We start from the raw sequence: 26324 nt of genomic DNA, 5'->3' as shown, positions 1-26324 counted from the left end.
CTCACACTTAACAACTCAGAATAGCGCAAACAATGAAAAACACAATAGATTGCAATGGGCCTAGGGGCAAAACAAATCATATACTAAAATAGTGGAATGCGAGTGTCAGATTCCCCCCCTAGGCAAGTGTAGTGTGTAGAGCGGCGCTGGGAGTGTAGGTAAACACCAAAGGTAAGTAAATTACCCCACCCCAGAGCCCATGAATGCAGGAGTAAAGTACAGAAAGTTTCCTCGGAACACCCTAGAAGTTGTGGTAAAAGATTATGCAGAAACCAAGCAAAACTGCAAGAAACCAACAATGGATTCCTGGACCTGAAGACCTGTGGAGAGAGAAGACCAAGTCCAGAAGTCAATGAAGAGTCCAGGAACAACAGGAGCCCCTGCCAACCTGAATGAAGGTGCAGAAGTGGATTCTCTGGTTAGAAGAAAAGTACATAAATGCACCAGAGAAGACAGCTGCGGTTTCCTGCTTGGTGCAAGAGATGTTTGCGTCGCTGGATTCCGCCAACAAGCCTTGGTTCACTCAAGGACACAATTTGCATCAACGAGGCAATGCCCGGGCCCAGGAGGGTCGTGGGGGTCTCGACTGGGATTGAGGAGACCGAGAGGGCTCTCACGACTTCAGAGACCCCTCAGAAGACCAGGCAGCACCCACAGGAATCCCAGGAAACTGGGACAAAGGAGTTGCAAAGTGTGGCCGTTGCAGCACTACACAAGGGGATACCACACCGCCGGAGAACAACTCTGGGGGCTGAGCATTGCTGGATAGAGTGCTGGGGACCTGAGCTATGCTGTGCACAAATAATTTTCAGAAGTGCACAGAAGCCCAACGAGCTGCAGAACATGCGGTGCACCAGGGTACTGGCACGGGGAGGCAAGCTCTTACATCCACCAAATTTCGACAGCTGGTCCTTTGGACAGTCAGGATCACTTCGGTCCACCACCTATGTTGCAGAGAGGTGCCTGCTTAGCAGGGAAGTGACTCCTTCACTCCACTGGAGATTCCTTCGGTCTTCTGGTGCAGAATGAGGACAGGCAGTCCTCGGAGCGTTCACAACCTGGAAATTGTTGCAGTTGCTGGCTGGAGCTGGAGCTGAAGTTGAAGGTTCACAGTAGTCTTTCTGGATACTTTGTTGCAGTTACAGCAGTTCCTGGAGCAGTCTGCGGTTAATCAGACAGTCAAAAGCTGACACAGCGGAGTCCTGGTGGAGTCTTGTAAACCAAATCTGAGGAAACGCCCAAAGGAGAGACCCTAAATAGCCCTGAGGGAGGGATTGGCTACCTACCCAGGTATGCACGTATCAGGAGGGGTCTCTGACATCACCTGCTAGCACTTGCCACTCTGATGCTCCCAGAGGGTCCCCACACCTTGGAATCCAAGATGGCTAATATCAAGAACACTCTGGAGGAGCTCTGGGAACCACTCCTGGGGTGGTGATGGACAGGGGAGTGGTCACTCCCCTTTCCTTTGTCCAGTCTCGCATCAGAGCAGGGACTGGGGGGGTCCCTGAACCAGTGTAGACTGGATTATGCAAGGAGGCCACCGTTTGTGCCCTTCAAAGCATTTCCAGAGGCCCTGGAAGGCTACCTCTCCCATGCCTGTATCACCTATTTCCAATGGGAGAGGATGTAACACCCCTCTCCTAAAGGAAATGCATTGTTCTGCCTTTCTGGGACTGAGCTGCTCAATCCACCCGATGGCAGAAACCTGTCTGTGAGGTGGCAGCAGTTGGGACTGCAGTGGAAACCTCATAGAACTGGTTTTGGCAGTACTGGGAGCCTATGGTGGAGCCCCCAGGGGCATGGAATTGCTCCCCCCCTAATACCGGATTTGGGTTGGGGGTTCAATTTCACAATTTTAGACACCTCACATCTCCATATACGGAGTTACTATTGTGAAGCTACATATATGTATTGACATGTATGTAGTGCATGCTTACAATGGTGTCCCCGTACTCACGAAGTCCAGCAAATTGGTACCGGACAACGTGGGGGCGCCTTTGCTAGTGCAAGGGTGTCCTCACACAGTAACTTTGCACCTAGCTAATGGCTGTGAAATAGTGTGTGCACTATTTCACTCAGGCTGCAATGGCAGTCCTGAAGAAGTGTTTTTATGAGCTCCTTGTGGGTGGCAAAAGAAATGCTTCAGCCCATAAAGATCTTTTGGAACACCAATGCCCTGGGTACCATATACTAGGGACATATAAGGGGAGGGGTGGTCCAGTGTGTCAATCTGAATAGGAATATGGAGTCACTAGACTATAGTGACTAATTTGGTTAACCGAGAGAGCATAAGCACTGTAGTTCTGGTTAACAAAACTCCAGTGACACAGTCAAGCATACTGACAACACATATAGGCCACAAACTATGAGCACTGGGGTCCTGACAAGCAGGATCCCAGTGAGACAGTAAAAACATACTGGCAGAGAGGCAGTAATTGGAGGTAACATGCAAGAAGGAAGGTACTTACCTACATGAAGCATGACCTTCAGACCTCTGATTACACTGCCCCTTCTGGAGGATCTTCTGTTGCAGCATCAGGGGAGGTTTCGCCACCCGAACCTGTCAATTCTCCACTTTCATGTGTGGAGACTGAGTGGTGAGAGTTGACAGCTTTCGACCTTCTCCCCCAAGTCTGTACTGTCACCTTGGCAGCCAGAAGTCCCTCTACCAAGAGGGTGTACACGTGCCGTTGGGACAAGTTTGTGGCATGGAGAGCAGAAAATTTGGTTGATACCCTTTCTGCTCTCATTTCTCAGGACCTTTCTGTTTATTCTTTCTCTTGCCCAGCAGGGCTCTGCTTTAGGCACCTTTAAAGGTTCTTTCTGCCATCTTGGACTTTCTGCGGTTGCCAGAGCAGCCATCCCTTTTCAAGACCCCTATTTGTACATAGGTTTCTGATAGGTCTCCCTCAGTGGGACCGTAACTCAGTATTGATTTTTCTGATTTGTGCTCCCTTTCAACCACTCCATAACTGCCTTATCAGGCTCCTTACGATCAAGAGGGCTTTTTAGTGGCAATAACATCTGCCAGGAGGGTCGGTGAGCTCAAGGCCTTATCTAAGCCTCATGCCTCAATATTTTTCCAAACAAGCTGATCTTTGCACTATAGCTTCCTTTTTATCAAATGGGTCACTCCCTTTCATGTAGGTCAGGCAATCACCCTGCCTATCTAATACACTCTGCCTCATCTCTCTAAGAAAGAGAAGCAACTCCACCAGCTGGACCCAAAAAGAACATTTGTGCATTAATGGTAGTACAACAGAGTTCCGGGGTGGACAACCAGTTCTTCATGGGGTATGACGAAGCCCAGAAAGGGAAGACGATACAGAAACAAACCATATCCTGTTGGATCGTGCTCTATATCTAAATCTTCTATGCTTTTGCCTGGAAGCAACCTTCAGAGGGCTTTCATGCTCAGTCCACCAGATCTAAGGCTGCAACCACTGCATTAGCATCTGGATTTCCGGTCCTGGTTATCTGCACACATTTACCAAGCACTACTGCCTGGGCAGTCCGGTCTCTAAGAAGGGGCTTTTTGCCTGTTTAATACTGCAGGATTTTCTAGTGTGAATTCATTCCGCTGACCCACCTCCGGTGAGGTATTGTTTGGGCACCTATTCTATGGTGAGGAATCTGGGACTAGAATTATCTTTCAGTGGAACAAGATAATTACCTTCTGTAATGCCTTATGTGGTAGAAAGACTGTCTAGCCGCTGATTCCTTACCGGCCCACCCATCCTTCCCATTGTGCAAGAGGGTGATAGACTTACAAATGTTTCCTCTTTCTGGGTCAGTTTTTTTTTTTTACACACCAGTGATCAGTGTGCTTCGTGGCTCAGTGCTTCGGACATGGAAAGTCATGAAAAGAAACTGACAGCTTGCTGGGGTGGTGCCTGTATAGGCACCAGGCCTGTCTCTTTCGCTTGGATGACGCCGATGACTCCAGGCAGAGCGGAACAACGCCACTTACCAGTGCGCAAGGGGTAGTGATCACGAGAAATTTCCAGATCCAATCTGACTTCCAGGATAATTCTAAGGTAAGCAATCTGCGGGTAAATACTTGCTGCCTGATAAGGCGTTACCCAAGGTCCGAGTCACTGGAATAATGTGATTGTGTGACTGTTCTGTGCGCTGGAGTTTCCAAGGCAGCTCTGGCTTGGAGACTCTTTTCGATCGAGTGGAGCTCAGGCCTCCTGTATGCCTTTCCACCCATACCACTCTTGCCCAGAGTTCTCAAGAAGACCAGGAACAACTGGGCCCGGGTCATCCTTGTGGATTTGGACTAGGCTCAGAATCTGGTATTCCAAGTTGTTGAGCATGACCTTTGCTCCTCTGTTCATGCTGGCCTTTCTGGAGGATCTTCTTTTTCAGCCTCAAGGGGGGGTTCTCCAACCGAAAAATATTCGCATAAGTATAGATTTGTCGAATAGCCACATAATCCATCATCTGCTACATAATCTTCAGATCTTAACCAAAAAAACACTTTAAAAGTTCAGACGCTTCAAAAATAACTAAAAATGCGACAGCACGTTGCTGTGCAGTGGAACACTCTTTATAAAGCTGGACTGGTCACTTTTCTGTGTTAGTTATATTTGGATGTTAAACTGGTAGCAGTGCAGTGAAGCTAATGCCCAGATCCAGTTTATGAATTATGAAGTAATACCATTACAAAATATTCTGCATTATACTGCAAAATATGCACCATAATTTGCCTTCTCTTGCTGCATAATTTAATCCTGCCGCATAATTTGGCCCTCCCTGGCCGCATAATTACAGTGGCCCTGCTGAAGGCAAGTAACTTGTTCTTCAGCCATTCTGTCCCACTTGAATATATAGAGATCGCCAACTGCTTCCACTGCTTTTCGCCACATGAAGGGAGCAGCAGTTCCAAGGCACCACAGTTGACTGGGTTCCACATTTCACAATGACGTTTAGTCGCGTTTCAGATATCCCCTTTGAGAGGAGAAAACCTTTTTGAATTACACATGGATCAGGGGTTGTAGCCAATAAAATCAGACAATGGTATTCCCTGATCCCTTTGAATACAGAAATACAGAGAGCAAGCTCTATTTCGGAGCACAGGGGATTGAAGAATACCATCTTACAGGATGACTATCAACCACAAAGATTTCAGCAACAGCAACCACAGCAAATGCCTTATTATGGGGGAGCACAAAGTACTCCGTCCATTCTGTAATCTCTCTTTGGGCTTCAAACTATGCCCATGCCATGTCAGTCACTTGCATTGGTTCGTGGGCTTGCCTTTTAAAATCTGCTTGCTTTCATTTGTGAAAGGCATGCATACGTCATGCCTTTTCCGTGTTTAGCCCACCTACACAGCACCGGTAAAGTACCAAAAACATACGAGGCTCGATGTTTTCAGCCTGGAGTCCGGACTACTTTATCTTTTTATTTTCCACGCAGCACAATCGCGCTGCATTTTACATAGCATGATCGCGCTGCGTTTTTTTTTTGCTTTACAGCGCTAATAGCTCTAACTTGAACAAATGCGAGACCCGTTGCATTGAAAATGCTTGTTTTTTCTTGATCCTACTGCCCATCCCTGCAACGTTCAACATTCTTCTCCGCCAACACCGACAAGCAACCGTTGCAAGAGAGGTGGTAACACAGTAATAAAACACTGTGCCATTGACATGCACCAGGCCCGGCTATTTCACACCTTCCCTACCTCACCAGGAGCAGTGGGTGGGAGTATTGATCAACAGCAATTACCTCCAACAAATAGGTAATAGACCTGCTCCACTATAGACAAATGCTCGAATTTGTTCATAGACCTATGCTCGTCCTGCCGTTGAAGATTACTCCCCATTTGCAGTTGCTGTGAGTGGAAATTTTCCATGATCATCAGGGGAACTTTGGAAGCCATCTCAAAGTCCTAGTAAAATGAGTTTCTACTTCAGATTTTTTTAATAGTTCGAAAGAAGTCTGACTTCACTTGATGTGGAGGAAGCATGTTTACACACTTCAGTTTGTCTCAGAATCCGCAAATATCTGCGGCAAAGTTGCCGGGTGCATCTACCAATTTAATATGTTGTTTTTCGGCCTCAAGTCAGCACTAACAATCTTCATAAAGTGTATAGATTCTCTGGCAGCGTTCATAAGGATAAAGGACCACACATCTTTCCATATTTGGGCAGCTGGCTGGTCATGAGCAAAGTATGTATTATGGCCTGGACATCAACAAAAGGAATATCTGTACTTTAAAAAGAGGCTTTTTGCTTATTGTGACAATCTCATCAATAGAAAATGTTATTTTTTTTACCTTTTTGGGATAATAGAATTTAAAGCAGGGGGACAGCATGAAAAGTGCAAAGCACCCCTTTCGGTAACGTTACATATCAAAGTAATTCTATACAGTGATGGCTAATAGAGAGCATACAACCTTTTTGGTTTTCCATCCTTTCCTAGTGATTTGGCCGGGCTGCCCTCAATTTCTCTAGTCCTATTCCCTGATCCATCTCCCTGCACCGACCGTTCATCACACACCGTTGGAAATAAATGTGAGTTATTTGCATATTCTGTGGGACTCTGAAGCGTTAAAGCTGTTTCTTTTGAAACAGAACTGGAAACATACCTATCTAGTTATTTTCCGATCAATAAAAGATAAACTGGACTTGAGTCAATGTATTGTACTCGGACCACTGGAATTATGCATTAGCAGGGGGCCAAAATATGCAGCAAGATGGAGTAAATTATGCGACAAGAAAAGCCAAATTATGTAGCACAATGCAGCACATTTTGCAATAGTATTACTTTATTATTTAGTCATTTAGATGAAATGTTTTCCACTAACACAATGGTGATCTGTAAGTTCAACTTATTGAGCATCTCCTCCTTTTGCATTCTGCTTGCTTCATCCCTCACTTTACAAGTTAAATTGAGTTCAGCAAGTCAACGACTACTTTCTTTTACTGGAAAACCCGTGGCTGGCTCCTCTAGTGTAATTCAAACCTCTGTCCTATTTATTGTAATGTGACCCTTTAACGTGCTTTGATGCTTCCTGTGACTGACCGAATGATTTACAAATACTATTAATTAAATAATTTGTTAGATATTTAAACGTGTATGCAGATTTGCTAAAAGGATTAGGTTACTCACCCTGTAAGCCTTTGTTTGTGGCATGTAGTGCTGTATTCACATGCACCCTCCCTCCTCCCAGGACGCCTTTGGCAGTTGCTATACCCTCGTGTGTATTTGTCCATATGTATTATTACATTGCATAGACCTACACTTACCTTCCTTCCACTCCTTCCTGAGCCGCCTGTGGGAAAACAATCTAAGAAAGGAGTCGATGCCCATGCGCAATATCACAGAGAGGAGGACTCACTCGATCTTGTGACTCAAAACACTTCTTTGAAGAAAAACAACTTGCACAGCTCCAGACCCAACACTAGATGGCAGGAGCATGCAGAGCATGTCTGCTGTGTCATATGCCCATGCACTGCTAAAGTCTGTGAATCCAAACTTTCCTTCAAACACAGAGGTGCTGGGTAGAAAAAGTACCAATCACTGACAGTAGTGCATATTTCTTTTTCAGTCAATTTTCTGCCTTCAGTGCCACTTCAGAAAGTGGTCAGCCGTATGTTCCAATGGGGGCGCAGTCCCTTCGGAACTGCCAGGCCGTTCTAGATGGGCACACAAACAATCTTGGATCAGTTTCAAACTTGCTGTGCATAATTGGAGAGGTTCAGCTTGTAGTGTGTGCTACAGTGAGTGGCATAGTTGGCTAAAAATGATGTGCTGGAGTGCAGTCTAAGTATTTCCCAGTGGCTTAGACCTATGCAAGCATTTCACCCATTTCCTTGGTGTTTGTGTGATGCCCTGATTTTGATGGCTGTATCCAAGCACTTGTCCTATTTACACTGTGCCACAGTACTCAAGCTCCACCACACTGATGAGGCCCATCAAGGCAGAAATATTCTGAGGTTGCTTCTTTTCCCATCTTAACGGAACCTGATCTGGTAACTAGTTTAGAGTAAGTCACAACCTGACTTGCATATGGTTTTTCCCTGTGTGAAATGGCGGTTTGGTAAAAATATAGACTTGAATATGGCCCAGGCGATTGCCGTTGGGTGAGATTTCTGCAAACATTCCATATTGTGATAATTGGACAATTTAAGTTGCATGTAAGTAACTTTCATTTCCCCATAAGGTTACAACATAGTTGCCCAAATTTGTTCTTAACAGTAACACATTGTGTGGAAACGCTAAAATTGGAAATGGGAAGATAAATTGCTTATAATGGTCATTGGTAGCTTAGAAGCAGCTGAAAATAACAGAGGGATGTTTGTGCTTCAAAACTTTGACGGTGCTAGTAGTTGGTCACATTAACAGACATGCCCTTAGATCTTAGAAATGTATCTTCTTCCAAAACACATGGAAGTTTTAATTAAGAGTTCGTTAGTTTTTTTTTTGTTAAAAGGAAAATGGTCTGTTGCACACATTTTTCTCTTTTATAATTGTTTTATTTACCATATAAAATATAAACGTAGTTACAATATAAATTATGTACCAACTTATTTTTTTCCCTTCTTGCATTGTTTTTCTACGATATAGGACCTGATGTGAAGTCTGTTGCAAATGCCGTTGAACAGATCTATCCTTTCCTGTTTGAATGCAGAAAGCCAGTACTATAATTTTCCAGTTCACAACTGGGTAATAACCCATCACATTGAAAGGCTACTACGTACTGACTTGCAGTAATTGGCAAATCGGAGGACTGGACCAACAATTTAATGAGGAATGAGCATCACCTCCTTACCTTACCTGTTCAAGGTCACAGTATAATGTCAGTAAAATATGGATCTTACTTTGGACAGCGCTATATTGTAAAAAAAGAAAAAGAAATGTTTACAAAAGGTTAATCTGCTGCTTTTAAAGGACGTTCTATTTATTTGTGCAGTTATTTCTGTGTACTGATGAGCGGCACAGTGACATTTGTGAAATCCAGATTTGTTGCACAATGTGCACTAATGTTAAAACAAAGTTGGTTGGAGCGTATGTGTTTTACTTGTGAATAGTCTTTTACATTTTTGTATGCTAGATATGGGCACCAAAGAAGCTGTACAAGTTATCTTTTTCACTTTATGAATGTTGAAAATAAAATGTTGAAAACGAGCTTCGTTCATTAGTAATCTAGTGTGACAGAAATGTTTTTAGAATGCTAGTTATATTCTACCCATTATTTTTGTTTAAAGATTGATCAGTAGCGTCAGCCCTCGAGTGGTCGTATAATTTATTTCCTGTCTGATGCTTCTTTTTTATTTTGTTCTATGTTTAGTTGTCTGATAAATGTGTAAATAATCTGCTGGGGTCATTTGAATGTTTATTTCAGAGAAACAACATTGCAGTTTGTAACCTGATTCAGATCCCTGGTCTGTTTCCATTGAAAATTAATGTTTGGTAAGCCTATAAATTGGTCCCTTTATTAGCTCTGCACAAAATTTAGCACTTGCTTTGACCTTCAAGCTAGGCTACTTCGTTGTTTCTTGCAGATCCGTTGAGGCAGGGACAGATTGTAGACAATGGAACAAAAGGTTTATCAGTTTTAACTCCTGTACAAAACTTTGCTCAAACCTGCAGCAAAAACTGCTGAAAGAAGTTGCACTAAACTTCGAATATAACTTAACTCCAAATGGTGCCTTTAACGTGATGTGGTGTAAAATTGTTCAGTAATATTTGAGAGATTCATATCTCAGAGAGGTGTTAATCAGACGGCCATTTTTTTATGTTGTCCTTTACTTGTCGACCCTCCCGATACAAACTTTAGGGGGGGAAATGAACCTCATTGAACGAGGGAACCCTTGTGGGATCTGTGCACCCCTGGATTTATAATGAATCTTTGCAGTGTGATTATGTAGCACCACCAAAAGCCTCCGTTGCAGCAGCAATTAAAGGATGCCAGGCACTGAAGACTGTTCTTTAAAAAAAAAAATTACTAAACAAAACTGGATTTAGGAGCACGCCAGACCTGAGGGGAGCATGTTTAGGTTAGCAGTGGTCCCGCAGAGGGGCTCTATAGCACCCAAAAGTGAAATAAAAACACATTTTCTAATTTCATTCGGAGTTCCAAAATTGGCTCTGCATAATCTCGGGGTGTAAATATATCCTCAAAAACGTGCTTCTTCATTGTGGCATCGTCCTTGATAGTCATAGGGTTAATTCCATGCTATTAAAAAACACTTGCTATTCAGTATATGTATTCTTCAAAGAGGATGAACAGTCTTGTAAATACTATAATGAATCATGGCTACTTCTCCTGTGCTGTTGTCCTGAGCTTGAAGCTCCCATTTGATCCCTCCTGGAACTCATTTACCTACGGAAGGGAAATCGACCCTTCCTGGAGGCTTTTTCGTAGTGCTTCTTCCTCCTAGAGATAAGATTCTTATCAAGGTGAAGCAAATATGGCTGAATCCTCCATGATAGACTTCGAGCTCGCTCAGCAGAGCCTACTTTTGTTACTTTATCTCAAAAACTGATAAGAGATTATTTCAGGGAGAATGCCAGGATTAGGTATAGGTGTGACAAGGGCCCGCCCAGGTAAGCTTAATACACTAACAGGGAAAGTGGCTCGCTTTGACGTTTCCCATGATTTGTATTACCAACTTGCTTTTTTGTAAAGTTTAGCTCAACATCCCTATAGCCACCCTCCCACCTTCCTGAGCACATCTACAATTGTTCACTGTCTTTTAATGGTTTTACGTACAAAGTAGGAGCGGACCGGCTTGGCCGCCGGTTTTAATGCAAAATTGTTATGATTTTAATTAACTAAACAATAAATATATGTTCGATGGCATCTGTCGCTGTAGATACTCATGTTTTGCAATAGCTCGCCATCTGGTGTTGGGCCGGAGTGTTACAAGTTGTTTTTCTTCGAAGAAGTCTTTCGAGTCACGGGACCGAGTGACTCCTCCTTTTGTCTCCATTGCGCATGGGCGTCGACTCCATCTTCGATTGTTTTTTTTCCGCCATCGGGTTCGGACGTGTTCCTGTCGCTCCGAGTTTCGGAACGGAAAATTAGCTAATTTCGGAAGATTTTCGTCGGTATTGTTGCGTTCGGGATAGGCGTACTTAGATTCCACACCGCATCGAAGATCGAAGAGCTCCGGTGCCCTTCGGGGTAGTTTTTCGATCCCCCGTCGGGGCCTGGTCGGCCCGACCGCGTGCTGAAGAACGCCGATGGAACGGACCCCGTTCCGTTTCTGCCCCAAATGCCACAATAAATACCCCTATACAGACCAACACTTGGTCTGTAACCTGTGCCTGTCACCTGAGCACAGTGAAGACACCTGTGAGGCCTGTCGTGCGTTCCGGTCCCGAAAGACACTCCGAGACCGTCGAGCCAGAAGACTTCAGATGGCGTCCGCGCCGACAGCCCACCGAGAGTTCGAGGAGCAGGAAGAGAAAGGTACCTTCTCGATCCAAGAATCGGACTCCGAAGGATTCGACGATACACAAACCGTGAGTAAGACGTGGAAAACCACACAGAGAAAGATTTACAAGGCCCAGGGGACGCCACTGCCATCCGGCCATGGCTCCACCCATAAATTCGGTGACCGACCGTCGGCACCGAAAAAGGCCCAAACAGTGCCGATGTCGTCCGACTCCGGTCGAGACACCGGCACGCAGCCTTCTCGGGACCGAGAAAGTGCTGGAGACAAGCCTCGACACCGAGATGCCGGTGTGGACACGGCTCGACGCCGAGACAGCGGCACCGAAGAAGATCGACGCCGAGAGGTTTCGGCCCCGAAAAAGAAAAAAGTCACCTCGGAGCCGAAAAAACACGCAGACAGGGTTTCGATGCCAAAACAAACTGCAAGCGACCCAGCTTCAGGCTCTTATACAGAAGAGCACTCGCTAACCTCCCAAATGCAAAAGCATAGGTTTGAGGAAGAGCTACAAGCAACTGATGTGGACCATACGCAAAAGCGTATCTTCATACAACAGGGGACAGGAAAAATAAGCACCCTTCCCCCCATTAGGAGAAAGAGAAGGTTGGAGTTCCAGACTGAACAGACACCACAACCAAAAGTGGTGAAAAGAGTTACCCCAGCACGAACTCCATCACACTCCCCAGCTCACACCACCATAAGCCAGGGTGACCAAGATCAAGACGCATGGGACCTATACGACGCCCCAGTGTCAGATAACAGTCCGGAGGCATACCCTACAAAGCCATCTCCACCAGAAGACAGCACCGCGTATTCTCAAGTGGTGGCTAGAGCAGCACAATTTCACAACGTAAGCCTCCACTCAGAACAGGTCGAGGATGATTTTTTATTCAACACACTCTCCTCCACCCACAGCTCATACCAAAGCCTGCCTATGCTCCCTGGTATGCTCCGGCACGCGAAATAAATCTTTAAGGAGCCGGTCAAAAGTAGGGCAATCACACCAAGGGTGGAAAAAAAGTATAAGGCGCCTCCTACAGACCCGGTTTTCATCACTACACAGCTGCCACCAGACTGTCGTTGTAGGAGCAGCTAGGAAAAGGGCCAACTCTCACACATCTGGAGATGCACCACCCCCAGATAAAGAAAGCCGCAAGTTCGATGCAGCTGGTAAAAGAGTTGCAGCACAAGCTGCAAACCAGTGGCGCATCGCGAACTCCCAGGCACTACTTGCGCTCTATGACGGAGCCCACTGGGACGAGATGCAACATCTCATTGAACATCTGCCCAAGGACTTACAAAATAGGGCAAAACAAGTGGTTGAGGAGGGACAGACCATTTCCAACAACCAGATCCGCTCCTCCATGGACGCTGCAGATACAGCTGCACGGACAATTAATACATCTGTAACTATCAGAAGGCATGCATGGCTCCGAACGTCTGGATTTAAACCAGAGATTCAACAAGCAGTTCTCAATATGCCTTTTAATGAAAAAGAACTGTTCGGTCCAGAAGTGGACACAGCGATTGAGAAACTCAAAAAAGATACGGACACTGCCAAAGCCATGGGCGCACTCTACTCCCCGCAGAGCAGAGGGAATTACAGCACATTCCGTAAAACGCCCTTTCGAGGGGGGTTTCGGGGTCAGAGCACACAAGCCAGCACCTCACAAGCAACACCGTCCAGTTACCAGGGACAGTATAGAGGAGGTTTTCGGGGACAATATAGAGGAGGGCAATTCCCTAGAAATAGAGGAAGATTTCAGAGCCCCAAAACCCCTACTACTAAACAGTGACTCACATGTCACTCACCCCCTCCACACAACACCAGTGGGGGGAAGAATAAGTCATTATTACAAAGCATGGGAGGAAATCACTACAGACACTTGGGTTCTAGCAATTATCCAACATGGTTATTGCATAGAATTTCTACAATTCCCTCCAAACATACCACCAAAAGCACAAAATTTGACAACACACCATTCCAATCTCCTGGAGATAGAAGTGCAGGCACTATTGCATAAGAATGCAATCGAATTAGTGCCAAACACACAAATAAACACAGGAGTTTACTCACTGTACTTTCTGATACCAAAGAAGGACAAAACTCTGAGACCAATCCTAGACCTCAGAGTAGTGAACACTTTCATCAAATCAGACCACTTTCACATGGTCACACTACAAGAAGTATTGCCATTGCTAAAACTACACGACTACATGGCAACTTTAGACCTCAAGGATGCTTATTTCCATATACCAATACACCCATCGCACAGGAAATACCTAAGGTTTGTATTCAAAGGAATACATTACCAATTCAAGGTACTGCCTTTCGGATTAACAACCGCACCAAGAGTCTTTACCAAATGCCTAGCGGTAGTCGCTGCACACATAAAAAGGCAGCAAATACATGTGTTCCCATATCTAGACGACTGGCTAATCAAGGCCCATTCGTTAATACAGTGCTCAAATCACACAAATCATATCATACAAACCCTCTTCAAACTAGGGTTCACCGTCAATTTCACAAAATCCAAAATTCTGCCGCGCAAGGTACAACAATACCTGGGAGCCATAATAGACACATCAAAAGGAGTAGCCACTCCAAGTCCACAAAGAATTCAAAATTTCAACACCATCATACAACGCATGTATCCAACACAAAGGATACATGCAAAGATGGTACTACAACTCCTAGGCATGATGTCTTCATGCATAGCCATTGTCCCAAACGCAAGACTGCACATGAGGCCCTTACAACAGTGCCTAGCATCACAATGGTCACAAGCACAGGGTCACCTTCTAGATCTGGTGTTAATAGACCGCCAAACTTACCTCTCGCTTCTATGGTGGAACAACATAAATTTAAACAAAGGGCGGCCTTTCCAAGACCCAGTGCCACAATACGTAATAACAACAGATGCTTCCATGACAGGGTGGGGAGCACACCTCGATCAACACAGCATACAAGGGCAATGGAACGTACATCAAACAAAACTGCATATAAATCACCTAGAACTTCTAGCAGTTTTTCAAGCACTAAAAGCTTTCCAACCAATAATAGTTCACAAATACATTCTCGTCAAAACAGACAACATGACAACAATGTATTATCTAAACAAGCAGGGGGGGACGCACTCCACGCAGTTAAGCCTGCTAGCACAAAAGATTTGGCGTTGGGCAATTCACAACCAAATTCGCCTAATAGCACAATTTATACCAGGGATCCAAAATCAACTCGCAGACAATCTCTCTCGAGATCACCAACAGGTCCACGAATGGGAAATTCACCCCCAAATTCTGAACACTTATTTCAAACTCTGGGGAACACCTCAGATAGACTTGTTTGCGACAAGGGAGAACGCAAAATGCCAAAACTTCGCATCCAGATACCCACACGAACAATCCCAAGGCAATGCCCTATGGATGAACTGGTCAGGGATATTTGCTTACGCTTTTCCTCCTCTCCCTCTCCTTCCTTACCTGGTAAACAAACTCAGTCAAAGCAAACTCAAACTCATATTGATAGCACCAACTTGGGCAAGGCAACCCTGGTACACAACGCTGCTAGACCTATCAGTAGTACCCTGCATCAAATTGCCCAACAGGCCAGATCTGTTGACACAGCACAACCAAAAGATCAGACACCCAGATCCAGCATCGCTGAATCTAGCAATCTGGCTCCTGAAATCCTAGAATTCGGGCACTTACAACTTACCCAAGAATGTATGGAAGTCATAAAACAAGCCAGAAGGCCATCCACCAGGCACTGCTATGCAAGTAAATGGAAGAGGTTTGTTTGCTACTGCCATATTAATCAAATACAACCATTACACACAACTCCAGAACATGTAGTGGGTTACTTGCTTCACTTACAAAAATCTAACCTGGCTTTCTCTTCCATTAAAATACACCTTGCAGCAATATCTGCATACCTGCAGACTACCTATTCAACTTCCCTATATAAGATACCAGTCATTAAAGCATTCATGGAGGGCCTTAGGAGAATTATACCACCAAGAACACCACCTGTTCCTTCATGGAACCTAAATGTTGTCCTAACTAGACTTATGGGTCCACCTTTTGAACCCATGCACTCCTGCGACATACAGTTCCTAACCTGGAAGGTGGCATTTCTCATCGCCATTACTTTCCTAAGAAGAGTAAGCGAGATTCAGGCGTTTACAATACAGGAACCTTTTATACAACTACACAAGAATAAGGTCGTCCTAAGGACCAATCCTAAATTTTTGCCAAAGGTTATTTCACCGTTCCATCTAAATCAAACAGTGGAACTTCCAGTGTTCTTTCCACAGCCAGATACCGTAGCTGAAAGGGCACTACATACATTAGATGTCAAAAGAGCATTGATGTATTACATTGACAGAACAAAAAACATCAGAAAGACTAAACAACTATTTATTGCATTTCAAAAACCTCATGCAGGAAACCCAATATCAAAACAAGGTATAGCCAGATGGATAGTTAAATGCATCCAAATCTGCTACCTTAAAGCTAAACGACAGCTGCCCATTACACCAAGGGCACACTCAACCAGAAAGAAAGGTGCTACCATGGCCTTTCTAGGAAACATCCCAATGCAAGAAATATGTAAGGCAGCCACATGGTCTACGCCTCACACATTCACCAAGCACTACTGTGTAGACGTGTTATCCGCACAACAAGCCACAGTAGGTCAAGCCGTATTAAGAACATTATTTCAGACTACTTCCACTCCTACAGGCTGATCCACCGCTTTTGGGGAGATAACTGCTTACTAGTCTATGCAAAACATGCGTATCTACAGCGACAGATGCCATCGAACTGAAAATGTCACTTACCCAGTGTACATCTGTTCGTGGCATCAGTCGCAGTAGATTCGCATGTGCCCACCCGCCTCCCCGGGAGCCTGTAGCAGTTTGGAAGTTACCTTCAATTATTTATATATGTATCATCTCAACCTTAAATAGGTGCATACTTAGTCACTCCATTGCATGGGCACTATTACTACAATTCAACTCCTACCTCACCCTCTGCGGGGAAAAACAATCGAAGATGGAGTCGACGCCCATGCGCAATGGAGTCAAAAGGAGGAGTCACTCGGTCCCGTGACTCAAAAGACTTCTTCGAAGAAAAACAACTTGTAACACTCCGGCCCAACACCAGATGGCGAGCTATTGCAAAACATGCGAATCTACTGCGACTGATGCCACGAACAGATGTACACTGGGTAAGTGACATTTTCATAATTCACCATAGTCCATTATGCCCAAATGCAGAGAATCACCCATAAAAGCCTATCAACTGAAATGTTTTCTGATTTTTCGACTGTTTAAAAAAGAAAAAGCTCTTCTTAAAATTAGTTTACAGCACCTATAACAAACTAATGCTTGAGATGTTTAAATAATGAGGACAAGAGCAGCCTAATGCGCTTTACCACTACAAAAGTTAAAACGCAGCCATTGTGTCCCTTGAAGAGTTCACCGTGCATTGTACTGGCAGGTGCCATGACCGTTCTCTTTTTTTCTGGCTTGTGTGAGTTGGATTGCGGAACAATGGGTACTTTTTTTTTAAAAAAAATTTACGTTTCAATGAGCTGACAGCATAAGCTGTCTAGTTGCCAAAGAACTATGGTGAATTTGCCATAGGCTTACCACCTACCCATTCCATACAATTGGTTGGCTTTGTCATTCTAATTAGCTAGCTTTTTATTTGCTGGCTTTTCTTACCCTTCTTTTGATTGACCTTTCCTTGGAGCATAGCCTCTTTACAATTCTTTTGATTGGTTGGCATGTACGTACAAATAACACATTTAGGGAACAACTGTTTAATTTTGGTTAAATACCCCATTGCTCTCTCTTGTGGTTCTTCCCCTCCAAGTACCCAGCCTTGCATGCTGTGTTGCTCCGTGCCTCTTGTGTCACTTGCTCCCTCACATGCTTCTCCCGTAAACACCCCCACCTTCATATTCCATGCTGCCTTCTCTTTCAGGTGCTTCTTCCCCCACCCTTGTGATACGCTTTCCTTCATGTGCTATTCGCTCTGTGTGTGCTTCTCTTGTCGTAGACTACCATTGTAGTAACAGGACTGCTAGATTTTGGGCAGCAGCACCTCTGACTATGGGGGACTGTAGAAGGCTGACCTGGCTTATAGTGCGTACCTAGTGGTACTTACACCTTGTGCCAGGTCCAGTTATCCCTTATTAGTAGATTAGAGGTGTTCTAGCAGCTTAAGCTGATAGAGGTAGCTATAGCAGAGCAGCTTAGGCTGAACTAGGAGACATGCAAAGCTCCTACTATACCACTTATATAATATAGCACTATATCATAAGAAACACAATACTCAAGAGTTACAAAAAAAATAAAGGTACTTTATTTTAGTGACAATATGGCAAAAGTATTTCAGAGGATATACTCCCTTAGGAGGTGACTAATATACACACAAACCAAAATCAGGTAAGTAAACAGTTAGAAAAGTAGTGCAAACACTGTAGAACACAATAGAATGCAATAGGAGACAATAGGCCTAGGGGCAACACAAACCATATACTCCAAAAGTGGAATGCGAACCCCAAATGGACCCCAGGCCTAGTGTAGAGGGTCGCTGGGAGTGTAAGAAAACACTAAGGGTGTCCAAGATACCCCACCCCAAGACCCTGAAGAGTAGGAGTAAAGTTACCCTACTACCCCAGAAAGACAATAAAGTAGAGATAGGGCATTCTGCAAAGGCAACACCTGACTGCAAAGCACTGAAGACAGATTCCTGGACCTGAGGACCTGCGAAGGAAGGGGACCAAGTCCAAGAGTCACGCAAGTGTCCAGGGGGGCAGGAGCCCACTAAACCCCGGATGAAGGTGCAAAAGGGCTGCCTCAGCGTGGAAGAAGCCGAAGATTCTGCAACAACGGAAGGTGCCAGGAATTTCTCCTTTGGTCGGAAGATGTCCCACGGCGTGCTGGAGGATGCAGAGTTGTTTCCACGCAGAAAGACAGCAAACAATCCTTGCTAGCTGCAAGAGTCGCAGTTGAAGGTTTTGGGTGCTGCCAGGGCCCAGGAAGGACCAGGAGGTCGCCCCTTGGAGGAGGAGATAGAGGGGCCACTCAGCAACACAGAGAGCCCATGCAGAAGCAGGCAGGACCTGCAGAAGCACCTGAACAGGCGTTCAGAAGATCTGAGCACGGCGGTCGTCTCAGCACAACAAAAGAGGGTCCCACGAAGTCGGAGTCCAACTCAGCGAGTTGGGCAATGCAGGACAGAGTGCTGTGGACCTGGGCTATGCTGTGCACGAAGGAAGTCTTGCAAAAGTGCCCAGAAGCCCTAGCAGCTGCAGTTCACGCAGTACACAGGATTACTGTCTGGCGTGGGGAGGCAAGGACTTACCTCCACCAAATTTGGAGAGAAGGGACACTTGGAACCAGTTCCTGTGTTCCAGGGACCATGCTCGTCAGGATGAGAGGGGACCCATAGGACCGGTGATGCAGAAGTTTTGTGCCTGCGTTCGCAGGGGGAAGATTACGTCGACCCACAGGAGATTTCTTCTTGGCTTCCAGTGCAGGGTGAAGGCAGACCGCTCTCAGAGCATGCACCACCAGGAAACAGTCGAGAAAGCTGGCCGGATAAGGCGCTACAATGTTGCTGGTATTCTTCTTGCTACTTTGTTGCGGTTTTGCAGGCGCCCTGGAGCAGTCAGCGGTCGATCCTTGGCAGAAGTCGAAGAGAGAATTGCAAAGGAACTCTGGTGAGCTCTTGCATTTGTTATCTGATGAGAGACCCTAAATAGCCCTCAGAGGAGGATTGGCTACAGAGAGAGGTAAGTACCTATCAGGAGGAGTCTCTGACTTCACCTGCTGGCACTGGGCACTCAGAGGTCTCCATTGTGCCCTCACACCTCTGCCTTCAAGATGACAGAGCTTTGGGACACACTGGAGGAGCTCTGGGCACCTCCTCTAGGCAGGTGCTGGTCAGGGGAGTGATCACTCCCCTTTCCTTTGTCCAGTTTCGTGCCAGTGCAGGGCTGGGGGTGATCCCTGAACCGGTGTAGACTGGCTTATGCAAGGAGGGCACCATCTGTGCCCTTCAAAGCATTTCCAGAGAATAGGAGAGGCTACTCCTCTCAGGCCCTTCACACCTATTTCCAAAGGGAGAGGGTGTAACACCCTCTCTCAGAGGAAATCCTTTGTTCTGTCTTCCTGGGACTGGGCTGCCCAGGCCCCGGGGGGGCCGAAACCTGTCTGAGGGTTGGCAGCAGCGGTAGCTGCAGACAAACCCCCAGAGAGTTAGTTTGGCAGTACCCGGGCTCTATGCTGGAGCCCCGGGGATGCATGTAATTGTCCCCCCAATACCAGAATGGTATTGTGGTGACAATTCCATGATCCTAGACATGTTACATGGCCATGTTCGGAGTTACCATTGTGACGCTACATATAGGTATTGATCTATATGTAGTTCACACGTGTAATGGTGTCTCCGCACTCACAAAGTCTGGGGAATTTGCCCTGAACAATGTTGGGGCACTTTGGCTAGTGCCAGGGTGTCCTCACACTAAGTAACTTTGCACCTAACCTTCACTAAGTGAGGGTTAGACATATAGGTGTCTTTTAAGTTACTTAAGTGCAGTGTAAAATGGCTGTCAAATAATAACGTGGACGTTATTTCACTCAGGCTGCAGTGGCAGTCTTGTGTAAAAATTGTCTGAGCTCCCTATGGGTGGCAAAAGAAATGCTGCAGGCCATAGGGATCTCCTGGAACCCCAACACCCTGGGTACCTAGGTACCATATACTTGGGAATTATAAGGGTGTTCCAGTGTGCCAATGAGAATTGGTAAAATTAGTCACTAGCCTGCAGTAACTATTTTAAAAGCAGAGAGAGCATAAACACTGAGGTTCTGGTTAGCAGAGCCTCAGTGATACAGTTTGGCACCACACGGGGAACACCTACAGGGCACACTTTGAGCACTGGGGGTCCTGGCTAGGAGGATCCCAGTGACACAGGCAAAAACAACATACATACAAGTAAAAAAATGGGGGTAACATGCCAGGCAAGATGGTACTTTCCTAGACAACCCCCCACCCCACCAAACGAGGGACAATAAGGCTAACCTTGCCCAGATGAGTCTTCATTGTCTAAGTGGAAATATCTGGAAAGTCCATCTGCATTGGAGTAGTGTAGGAGGCTGGCCTGGCTTGTAATGGATACCAAGGGGTACTTACACTCTGTACCAGGTCCAGTTATCCCTTATTAGTCTAGAAGAGGTGTTTCTAGCAGCTTAGGCTGATAGAAGGTAGCTATAGCAGAGCAGCCTAGGCTGAACTAGGAGACATTCAAAGCTCCTACTATACCACTGGTGTCATATGCACAATATCATAAGAAAACACAATACACAGATATACTAAAAATAAAGGTACTTTATTTTTATGACAATATGCCAAAAGTATCTCAGTGAGTACCCTCAGTATGAGGATGCCAAATATACACAAGATATATGTACACAATACCAAAAATATGCAGTAATAGCAAAAGGAAGTAATGCAAGCAATGTAAAGTTACAGTAGATTGCAATAGGAGCACATAGGTATAGGGGCAACACAAACCATATACTCCAAAAGTGGAATGCGAACCACGAATGGACCCCAAACCTATGTGAGCTAGTAGAGGGTCGCTGGGACTGTAAGAAAACAGTGAGGGTTAGAAAAATAGCCCACCCCAAGACCCTGTAAGGTAGGTGTAAAGTGCACCTACAACCCCCAGAGAGCACAGACGTCGTGATAGGGGGTTTCTGCAAGGAAGACCAACACCAGCAAAGCAACCAAAGTGGATTTCCAGACCTGAGTACCTGTGGAACAAGGGGACCAAGTCCAAGAGTCGCGACAATGTCGAGAGTGGGCAGATGCCCAGGAAATGCCAGCTGAGGGTGCAAAGAAGCTGCCACCGGATGGTAGAAGCTATGGATTCTGCAAGAATGAAGAGGGCTAGAAACTTCCCCTTTGGAGGATGGATGTCCCACGTCGTGAAGAAGCTTGCAGAGGTGTTCCCACGCAGAAAGACCGCAAACAAGTCTTGCTAGCTGCAAGGGTCACGGTTAGGGTTTTTGGATGCTGCTGTGGCCCAGGAGGGACCAGGATGTCGCCACTTGGATGAGGAGACAGAGGGGGCGCCCAGCAAGTCAGGGAGCCCTCACAGAAGAAGCAGGCAGCACCCGCAGAAGTACCGGAAAAGGCACTTGGAAGGGGAGTGAACCGGAGTCCACCTGAAGACACAAAAGGGAGTCCCACGACGCCGGAGTACAACTCAGAAGGTTGTGCACTGCAGGTTAGAGTTTCGGGGACCCAGGCTTGGCTGTGCACAAAGGAAATCCTGGAAGAGTGCACAGGAGCCGGAGCAGCTGCAAATCACGCGGTACCCAGCAATGCAGTCTAGCTTGGGGAGGCAAGGACTTACCTCCACCAAACTTGGACTGAAGAGTCACTGGACTGTGGGAGTCACTTGGACAGAGTTGCTGAGTTCCAGGGACCACGCTCGTTGTGCTGAGAGGGGACCCAGAGGACCGGTGATGCAGTCTTTTTGTAGCCTGCGGTTGCAGGGGGAGGATTCAGTCGTCCCACGGGAGATTTCTTCAGAGCTCCTGGTGCAGAGAGGAGGCAGGCTACCCCCAGAGAATGCACCACCAGGAAACAGTCGAGAAGGCGTCCGGAGAAGCGATACAAGGTTGCAGTAGTCGTCTTTGCTACTTTGTTTGCGGTTTTGCAGGCGTCCTGAGCAGTCAGCGGTTGATCCTTTGGCAGAAGGTGAAGAGAGAGATGCAGAGGAACTCGGATGAGCACTTGCATTCATTATCTAAAGAATTCCCCAAAGCAGAGACCCTAAATAGCCAGAAAAGGAGGTTTGGCTACCTAGGAGGGAGGATAGGCTAGCAACACACAGGTAAGAGCCTATCAGAAAGAGTCTCTGACGTCACCTGCTGGCCCTGGCCACTCGGAGCAGTCCAGTGTGCCAGCATCACCTCTGTTTCCAAGATGGCAGAGGTCTGGAGCACACTGGAGGAGCTCTGGGCACCTCCTCTGGGAGGTGCAGGTCAGGGGAGTGGTCACTCCCCTTTCCTTTGTCCAGTTTCGCGCCAGAGCAGGGCTGGAGGATCTCTGGACCGGTGTAGACTGGCTTATGCAGAGATGGGCACCATCTGTGCCCATCAAAGCTTTTCCAGAGGCTGGGGGAGGCTACTCCTCCCCAGCCCTGACACCTTTTTCCAAAGGGAGAGGGTGTAACACCCTCTCTCAGAGGAAGTCCTTTGTTCTGCCTTCCTGGGCCAGGCCTGGCTGGACCCAAGGAGGGCAGAAACCTGTCTGAGGGGTTGGCAGCGGCAGCTGCAGTGAAACCCCGGGAAAGGTAGTTTGGCAGTACCCGGGTCTGTGCTAGAGACTCGCGGGATCATGGAATTGTCTCCCCAGTGCCAGAATGGCATTGGGGTGACAATTCCATGATCTTAGACATGTTACATGGCTATGTTCGAAGTTACCATTGTGACGCTATACATAGGTAGTGACCTATGTATAGTGCACGCGTGTAATGGTGTCCCCGCACTCACAAAGTCCGGGGAATTTGCCCTGAACGATGTGGGGGCACCTTGGCTAGTGCCAGGGTGCCCACACACTAAGTAACTTAGCACCCAACCTTCACCAGGTGAAGCTTAGACATATAGGTGACTTATAAGTTACTTAAGTGCAGTGGTAAATGGCTGTGAAATAACGTGGATGTTATTTCACTCAGGCTGCAGTGGCAGGCCTGTATAAGAATTGTCAGAGCTCCCTATGGGTGGGAAAAGAAATGCTGCAGCCCATCGGGATCTCCTGGAACCCCAATACCATACTAGAGAATTATAAGGGTGTTCCAATATGCCAATGTGAATTGGTGAAATTGGTCACTAGCTTGTTAGTGACAATTTAGAAAACAGAGAGAGCATAACCACTGAGGTTCTGGTTAGCAGAGCCTCAGTGAGACAGTTAGTCATCACACAGGGAACACATACAGGGCACACTTATGAGCACTGGAGCCCTGGCTGGCAGGGTCCCAGTGACACAAGGACTAAAACAACATATATACAGTGAAATATGGGGGTAACATGCCAGGCAAGATGGTACTTTCCTACAAGTGGGTACTCCCAGGTCTGTGTTCCACTGTATAGATATGGACCACCTCAACAATTTAGGGTTTTCCTCTTTCATTTGTTTTAGCCAAAGTAGAGGTTTGTGGTCTGTCTGAACAATAAAGTGAGTACCAAACAGGTATGGCCTCAACTTTTTCAGTGCCCAGACCACAGCAAAGGCCTCCCTCTCTATGGCAGACCAACGCTTTTTTCTTGTGGTCAACCTCCTGCTGATAAAAGCAACAGGTTGATCCTGGCCCTCAGTATTAAGCTGTGATAGCACTGCCCCAACCCCCAATTCAGAAGCATCAGTCTGGACTATGGGCCATATGTATGAAAGAATTGCCTTGCGAATCGCAAATAGCGATTTTTAAGAAATCGCTATTTCCGAGTCGCAATTGGCCATGTAACAAAATTGCGATTCAGAATTAGCGCTATTTGTGGTTTGCGAGGCGCATTTACCGAATCACAATTTTCATTTTCGCAAATTGCGATTTATTTTTTATTTTTTTTACAGATTCAGTAAAAAATCACAATTTGCGAGAAATGTCGAGAGAACACAACTGGAGGAACCTGATGACATCTCCAGCAGGAAGTTAGTCATCCCAGGCAGTTTCAGCTACCACACCCAAACCAGCTTCCAGAGAGAGAGCAGCCCAGCCACACAGAGCAGCACTCTGAAGGAGGTAGCACATCTGAGCAAGGATGGACACCTCAGCCCGAGGAAAGGAGAAGGGAGAAAGAGGAAGCTCAAATTCAGCGAGCAAGAGCTTGAGGTGCTGACAGAGGAGGTGGTCCGGAGCCATGACCGCCTTTTTGGCAAAAGCTCACTCCAGGTACCAGAGAGTGAGAAAAGAAGACTCTGGGCAGATATCCAATGCAAAATCTGCGCAATTGGAGTGGCACAGCGCTCTGTCGACGAGATTAAAAAAAGAGGTGGTATGACCTGCCGTCCCGTGCGAAGGAGAGGGTGGCAAGAAGACTACAGGAGGCCAGGGGCACAGGAGGCGGTCCACCCACAGAGGCACCATCCACCCCATTAAAGGGCCTAGTGGAGTTGACACTCCTCCCTGAAGCTGTGAGTGGCGTCACAGAGAGAGACACCTCCGGCACACCAAGTACCAGCCAAGGTAAGTGCAATATTGAATTGTAACCCCATATGTGTATACACAAAAGCCCCTTAGGAATTAGCAAGTAATGTTAAACATTGTGAGAAGTTGTCCAGTCCACATCTTAGAAGCAGCACAACAATGCATTATGGGAGTGGCAGTCCACAACCCATAGCTGAAAGTAGCACATACAATGTATTTAAGTAGAGTGACACCCAGAGGAACACAACACCCACAACAAAGTGAAGAGAAGTACCTATACATTTATTACCATTGTGTGACCGTAATTGTAACAAACATAACTGACATTCTGCATATTGTCGTTGCAGGTGGGCCAGGCCCAGCAGCCACAGCATCAGCAAGCATAGGCGAGACTGACACCCACCCATCCAGCCTCTGATTCCAACACAAGTGGGTCTCTCACCATTGCGCCTGTCCGACACAGGCCCAGGGCACTGCCACTGCCAGAGCTCAGCCAAGACTCAGATGAGCAGCAGGAAGGGCCAATTTCCCCATCACCAACAGGCAGGCGCAGCCAGATGCAGGAGGCCAGTTGCCAGCAGACCACAGCACCCGCACGATGGTGACAAATTCCGGTGCACAGCAGCATGAGGCAGGTGAGAGTCCCTCCTTCTTTGGTGGGCTGGAAGCTGCTATGTTGCAGCAGCAGCACCTACAAAATAAAAGGATCCTTGGATTACAAAAGAATTTGAAGCAACATAACACCAACATGGGGTGCCTGCATCACCAGCTTGAGTCCCTCATTTGTAACATAGAAATGCTGCATGAGGGACAGGTGCAGGCATCACAGGACACCAGAGAGCTCACGTGCTGTGTGTGAACTATGCCAGGAGCTGCGCCATGAGAGGGTGAGCCACCGCAGACAGGAGCGCAGATTTGTTAACATGTTTGGCGGCTTCTGTCATTCTGTGAACAGGGTGGCAAATGCAACGTCACTGATTGCACGTCGTGCAGTGGCTGCACAAGTGGAGGCAGCACACAGAAGCAGGGATGTTGCGAATGGACTGGTACAGATCACTAATGTGATCGATAACATAATGGGACAGAGGTCAGCCATACCTAGTGAGCTTGCACTGAGGGACACAGAGGACAGTTCCAGCCTCAGCAGTGTAGCTGTACCAGCATTGGACACCAGACGGCGCAGTGCCAGGCACAGCACTGCCACTGAGGCGGACAACAGAGGTGCCAGTGAGGTAACTGGGCACTCAAGTGGTGTGCGTGGCCGCAAAAAATAACTGTAGCTGCCAGAGGGGTAATGTTTTCACTATGACGTAATAGTGCATTACTCAGGACCTTCATTGTCTCTAGTTTTTCACCTAATTTTATTTGCAGTTCGTCGAATGAACATTACCTGACATTAAAGTAAATCTTTTATTTCACTACAGGTACAGTTGTCAGTGGATTTGTGTCATTCATACTTGCATCTGAAATGGTTGTGTGTGATGTCACCACGCCTTTGCCTTCCTTCTGCTACACTGCTCCTGTCTGCTGGTTGTAGGGGTGGTATGGGATCATCATCCTCATCAGATTCAGTATCACATATTTCTATAGGTATGCCCCTGGTGGTAGCTGTATTGTGCAAGATTGCACAAGTAGCCACTATTCTACATGTGGTCTCTGGACTGTACTGTAGTGCCCCTCCA

General features: G+C 46.5%; 1 protein-coding gene across 5 annotated transcripts in view; it reads left to right on the top strand.

Annotated features, from left to right (window-relative positions):
• TBPL1 (TATA-box binding protein like 1) overlaps positions 1–9141 on the top strand; it is a 219964-nt gene extending 210823 nt beyond the window's left edge. For all 5 annotated transcript variants that reach the window (XM_069234882.1, XM_069234885.1, XM_069234884.1 and 2 more), the window contains one exon: positions 8581–9141. In XM_069234882.1, coding sequence (XP_069090983.1) covers positions 8581–8660 — 80 coding nt within the window. In that variant the 3' untranslated portion in view covers positions 8661–9141. The remainder of the gene's footprint in view (positions 1–8580) is intronic.
• Positions 9142–26324: the final 17183 nt, after the last annotated feature.

The sequence above is a fragment of the Pleurodeles waltl genome, chromosome 5 (genome assembly GCF_031143425.1).
Source record: "Pleurodeles waltl isolate 20211129_DDA chromosome 5, aPleWal1.hap1.20221129, whole genome shotgun sequence".
Taxonomy (NCBI): domain Eukaryota; kingdom Metazoa; phylum Chordata; class Amphibia; order Caudata; family Salamandridae; genus Pleurodeles; species Pleurodeles waltl.
This window is presented reverse-complemented; position numbering and strand designations above follow the sequence as displayed.